We start from the raw sequence: 5,825 nt of genomic DNA, 5'->3' as shown, positions 1-5,825 counted from the left end.
TGCGATATGAAGGCTGAAGATCTTCATCATGTAATACCAACGCCTTCTTTGTTTTGCGTGTAATCTGTGCACGATAGAAAAATATGAGATAGAAAAAACGATATGTAACACATTTCGCGTTCCCCCATAGTGTATATGCCATTAAATTTCGGCACTTCATCTCTCCCAGATATGAGTTGGGAATAAGGTGGTCGAATAATATTCGCTGGTTGTGGTAGATATATGGTGACACGAGAGTGATGATGGATATGCTGGGCCTGGAGTTCCCGTTGCAACCTGCCTCCTTTTTCCAGACGAACGTGGTTATGTGCAAGAAACTGTATATAATGGCAGTGAGTTTGGGGGGGGGGAAACGAATTCGCAGTAGTCTACTCTGCTTTCAATCCGAAATAGTGAAGAGAAGGACTTTATGAGAGAATCCAAAAATTGTCGTCCCTTCATCATGAACTGATTTTCAATCGATGGTTGGATTTATATGCACTCACTAATGTGATGGGATAGAAGACGCATGTTCCTATTGGAATAGACATGAAGTGGAGTAGGTACGCCTAGCTCTCACTGGGTCTCCAGATGGGGACGATTTACCAAAATTGGAGGAACTGGATTCGGCTAAAATGCCGGCAGCAGTAGTAGACGTATGCTCAGGGGTGGGAACCATAACTCAGGTAGGACTGGTCACATGCCGTTGAGATTCCGAGGGCTTTGAGAGTAGCGAGCGAATGTTTCGCTGGTTTTACGTGAAGTGGCGTAAGACTCGGCGAATAACGCGATATTGTAGTCGCAGTAGTCGTGAAATACGTTTTTCACTAGTGTTTTTCATATCACGGGTGAAACTCAATTGTATAGTGAGTGTATGGTAATAGTGCCCTAGTAATATATAAATATGTCTAACACGATTTTGCGTAGAGATAAATAATGTATATCCTTATGGTGTATACCATAATTCTGACGATTGTCACACTGGTTATGGTAATGAGCATAATCATAACCATATTTATAACATAATTAGTAACACTTTCACAGAGTTATTCGTATTGCTGTTTTCGTCACACAGTTTCCGTATGTAACAGCATTTCAGGTTTTCGCCTGCATCCTGGGGCCTAAACCCGATGGGAAGCCTCGGGTGTATGGTCTGGAGCTCGTCCCGGATGCTGTAGAGGATGCGAAGGCGTCGGCTAGGGCTAATAAGTTGGACAGCTCAGTGAGGTTCATTGCAGGTTAGTTGTCGGGTGTGGGATTCGAACCTGGCTTCTCGATTTGTGCATGCGTGCAAGACTGAGTTTTGATGTAGGAAGAGCCGAGGAGACCATCGAGGATGTGATCAAGGAAGCATGCTCGGATATCCAGGGAGATCAGAAGTTGACGGTTATAGTAGACCCGCCAAGGTCAGGACTGCATCCCAATGTAGGCAGGTCGAACTCAGCAGGCCTGGATTTTCGTTGTCATCGAATGATGCCGGAATTATTATTGTATATTATTGGAGTTTCACTCGTGATATTAAAAACATATTTCACGACTACTGTATCCCGCGAATATCGCATTTTTCGCTGAGTTTAACGCCACTTCACGTAGAACGGGTGAAACGCCGTTATTGTATACTATTATGGAGGCTTATTGAGCATCATGAAAATGAGGCTAAAATATAATTGTTGTAATAGCTATTACTACTACTATCGTTATCATAGTAATTATCGTAGCTTGTTGCTTAAACTCGATAAAGAGGTGCTCATTGTCATCATCATATTCGAAGTTCCTTTTTGCTGGCTCAGAAGTGGAGCCGTGACTCACAGGAATGAAGGTGTTTCTCACGCAGGTACTCCGATGCCTAAGACGGTGCTCATTCATAAACAGAATTGTCTATGTATCGTGCAATCCGGATACACTGAGCCGAGATGTTATACAACTTACGAAGTAATGAGAGCGGTATCTTTGTGTGCATGCGTGCAAATGGCGTATTCCAGGCCGGAAGCTGATTATACTGCGGCAGGCGGGCAAGAAGGCATGAAAGAAGAGGGCGGAATTCTCGTGCCGAAAATTATTGTAATTTACCCGGACGGATTCAGCGTTTGGACTACTGGTCGCCCCTTGTGCAGGTGCCAATTGATATGTTCCCTCACACGTACCACTGCGAGGCGATGCTTCTGCTCGACCGCGAGCCACTGGACGCTGTATTCGACCAATCCTGGCCTGGATCCCCGACAGCCCCGACACCATCGCTGGAGGACTCATCGGTAGCACCTGATGCTGTGAGCAATCCGCCGAGCACGTTATCAGAGACTGGCTGAGCCCGATTATTTCTACGTTTCTTGGGCACTGGGAGTTGGGTTCCGTGTCATGTCGTTTATGGGAACATGTTTTGTGGTTGCGTATAAGCGGCGGTGCTAAAAGGTTCGGTTATTTTGTGTATGCCTCTGTGGTGGTATGGGTAACCTCTTTTCGAGCGAAGGTGGTTGTTGTGACCGCCTGGGTAAAACTTCCGAGGAAGAAAACGTAGTAGGAGGGGAGGGTATCAGTATACATGCCGTAGGGAATATATGTGAGCTCATCCTCGTTGCTGGAGAGGCGTTTTATGCCTATGATGAATTGGAGAAGGCTCCCGATAGATTAGAGAAGCTGATTGGCAATTGGAATTGCTATGGATGACTATGCAGTTTCGCGTGTCAGGCGGATGTGACGCAAAAGAGCGGTGGTGACACTACACCGCCCTCCGATCCTCCTGCGGTGCAGAGCGGCGATTTATATCAGGATGATGATGAGGCAAGGTAGTGCAAGGCATCGGCCTGCTGTATGAGTTTCTCTGCAGAGTAGTCTAGCTCGCCCGGTGTGTGACGTTTTAGCTCAGCAATTGATATCTTTCATAGTAATACTACTAAAGAGAACCTATGGGTGAACCCAGTCTCTTATCCGTCGGTTTTCGAAGTTCATGTATGGTGGTATGCATGTTCGTGCGTGAGTAGAGAATGGGAATGCCCTATTTATGTGGTAGAGTTGGAAATCTGTGTTGTTTGTAGAATTATTGAGGCTCGACAGAAGAAAATCCAGTCACGGAAGGTGGATATCGATGAGCTGACAGCTTTGGCCGACTCGGCTGTTAAAAGCGGCACTCCACGGGTGGCCGATAGTGAGCAAAGGGGTAGTCGGGGACTGAATGAGATGCCGATTTATTGTCATCCCTTTTGATCGTAATATAATATACAGGATTATATAATATAAATATATCTTATTATTAATATTACTTATAATTATACACATTAGATTTATATATCCCCTTATTAGGATTACATTATAATATACTATAGAGATAAATATATTAATAAGGATATGATTGAGCGTGGATTTCCTGACGGTATTACGTGTTTTTAGGACGCGACTCGGCCCTTATTACATACAAAAGTCCGGAGTCGGCGGAACAATTGAAGAAAACAGAACGCAGTCCTCGGCCGATGGAGTCATCTAGACGGGACCAAAGCCAATTGAAGAGTTCGTCTGGCGAGAAACAGCCGTCTAGGCGAGCTGAAACGCCTCCTAAGGAGGAGTTCGTTGCGCCGGCTGAGAGCCCAACTCACAAGGAGTCACTCGAACGAGCTGACAGAGCATCTGAAATGGAGCGTTCTTCTGAGGAGCATAATAGTGCACGGTCTCAGGGTGGCGATAGTGTACTCCCGAAAGAGTCGGCTGGGGTGGATCGTAGTTCAGCTGAAGACTCTCATGGGAAGGGAAGTCGACTGTCGAGGAAGGAAATCTCTGTGCAAGTCGACGAATCGACACAGTATGAACAGCTCTGACAGTTGAATAGGGAAAGAGCCCTGTGGTCGAGCTGGTAAGGCGGGCGAGGGAGAATAGAAACACATAGGAAAGTTGGTTCAAGCGTGCTGGAGTAACTACGTTATGAGTGTCCCTTCTAGGTTAACCTTGGCAGCAGCCTGAGAGTCCATGTAATCCACGAGGAACTGTGACCATTGAATCGTCATGTTGTGGAATTGATTATTGTGTCGAGTGATATACTCAATTGGATAGGGAGAGAGTTTAATGATGAAGAAGTCTCAGTTGAGGAGTCTGCCATATGTAGATGCATTGTTGGGATGCTACGTCGTTACATTAGGAGCATTTACACAGGGTAGGGGTGAACATGAACTTGCGAGAATTCACCAAAATTTCTGCTGAATTTTTTCATGGTCATCAAGGTGCGTGCATATTTTCCCACACTGTGTAGGGGTATCATTCTCGTTTCACTGGCAGGCACTACTGGTCAATCTCCTGGAAATGAGAGTGATTTCTTTCTCTCTATTTTCCTGAGTTTTCCCCGAACAATGTTCGTCGCCATTCGTCCAGTGTCGAGAGGGGTACTGACAAGGCAGGCGATTCGTCGGCTCGCGGCGGTACGGGGATTCTGCAGTGAGGGAAAAGGTGAAGATAAGAAGAGCGAAAGGGGAACAGAACGAGAACACTTCCAAGGACGTTGGAAATCCTATTAGTAATATCTTCCGTAATTCGTTAGTATCAAGTGGGCGCTTCTCAAATGAGAATCGAATTTCTTCTGTTCGTAATCACACGAGGCGTTCTTGGACGGAATTGGATTATTCGGAATTATCAGAGCTGATCCGAGAAGGGGTTTATCGCCGAGATGAAGTGTCACTTGCAGAGTCGATTTCTGAGGAGTTTTCCGCTGTTCGCCAGGCTTCTATGGAGTTTCGAAACCGCTTCTAGGATGGGCTTTAGCACGTTGATTTTAATGCTGGGAATATATCCGAAACTCGTCTACTGTACAGCTTTGTGATCTCAGCGTGGGCTAATCCGACTGGTGGTCCCACTATTGAAGATCGTTCACCAGCAGCGTGGAGATGGGTGTATCCTGTTGGAGTTGGGATTATCCTCTTTACGGGTTTCATGAGCGGACGGAGGGCGAGGAAAGAGAAAGCACTAATTGAGGGCAGAGGATATTAGCGGAGCGAAGTTTTTAATGCTACAATGTTTCAGTGATGACATTACCGGTGTTTGGTGAAGAGTGTGTCTGGGAAAAATCGGGTATTTTCCGATGGCAGATTTCTGTAAGTGTGTATATGTTCCGGCGCCCTCCCGTTCGGCTGACTTGGACGTATTTTGAGAACCCCAGAAGGTCTACGCTGTCAACTAGAGAGGGGAGGAGGGTTACGTGTAATAAAAGAATCATTCAGTTCGCTATCATCATCCGGAGGCGATTGCGGTTCAATCTAGATCCTCGAGATGCTCAGCTCAACATAGGAGTCTTATGATGAGACCATCTCGTATTGACTCCAATGTTCGTCGTTGCACGTAGTAAGTGTATTGACAAACATTGGAGTGATGCCGTGTTGAGAGCGCGGGATCTTTCGCCTCAGCCTCGGGCATCCATATCGTGAACGGACCAAATTCTCGCGCTTTTCCTCACATCAGAAAGTTCTTGAGGTGATGCTCAGAAGTTTTGAGTCAGAAAAACGTGGGAATCTTCGCTGTGCGCAAATCACGTTTCTTTGGAGTTCTATTGCGATGGTCGGAAGGCTGGTCTCTCAGATCGCGAAAGATTCTCGGTGTTCGGGAGCATGATCGGGTTGACAAGTGTCGGGATGCTATTTTTTGTAATATTGAATCCTGACGAGTTGCCGGTCACACGAAGGCTGTTGAAAACTTTGTAATATGCGGGGGAGGTTTTGGTCGGAGAGTCTCGTAGCTCGACTTGGTCACGCGAGTCTCAAATTGCAACCCCACGCGTGACCAGGTTGACACATTTCACTGACTTCTAATGGAGTTGGGTCTAATGGAGACAAGAAAGCGAGCTTATGTCGGCTTGTTATGACTGTCTCTCGGAG

General features: G+C 46.2%; 1 protein-coding gene across 1 annotated transcript in view; it reads left to right on the top strand.

Moving 5' to 3' along the window:
* The window catches only part of Pmar_PMAR028215 (RNA m5u methyltransferase, putative), a gene marked incomplete at both ends in the record, with an annotated part of 4,042 nt that extends 257 nt beyond the window's left edge, over positions 1 to 3,785 (top strand). The window contains 10 exons of the mRNA XM_002774165.1: positions 219 to 332; positions 543 to 665; positions 1,079 to 1,217; positions 1,292 to 1,404; positions 1,814 to 1,911; positions 1,962 to 2,040; positions 2,094 to 2,246; positions 2,665 to 2,762; positions 3,012 to 3,133; positions 3,364 to 3,785. Of these exons, the coding sequence (XP_002774211.1) occupies positions 219 to 332; positions 543 to 665; positions 1,079 to 1,217; positions 1,292 to 1,404; positions 1,814 to 1,911; positions 1,962 to 2,040; positions 2,094 to 2,246; positions 2,665 to 2,762; positions 3,012 to 3,133; positions 3,364 to 3,785 (1,461 nt within the window). The remainder of the gene's footprint in view (positions 1 to 218; positions 333 to 542; positions 666 to 1,078; positions 1,218 to 1,291; positions 1,405 to 1,813; positions 1,912 to 1,961; positions 2,041 to 2,093; positions 2,247 to 2,664; positions 2,763 to 3,011; positions 3,134 to 3,363) is intronic.
* Between the last annotated feature and the right edge of the window lie 2,040 nt (positions 3,786 to 5,825).

The sequence above is a fragment of the Perkinsus marinus genome (genome assembly GCF_000006405.1).
Source record: "Perkinsus marinus ATCC 50983 genomic scaffold scf_1104296958686, whole genome shotgun sequence".
In the NCBI taxonomy this organism is placed as follows: Eukaryota; Perkinsozoa; order Perkinsida; family Perkinsidae; genus Perkinsus; species Perkinsus marinus.
Note: the sequence above shows the minus strand (reverse complement) of the source record. Positions and strands in the feature narration are given on the sequence as shown.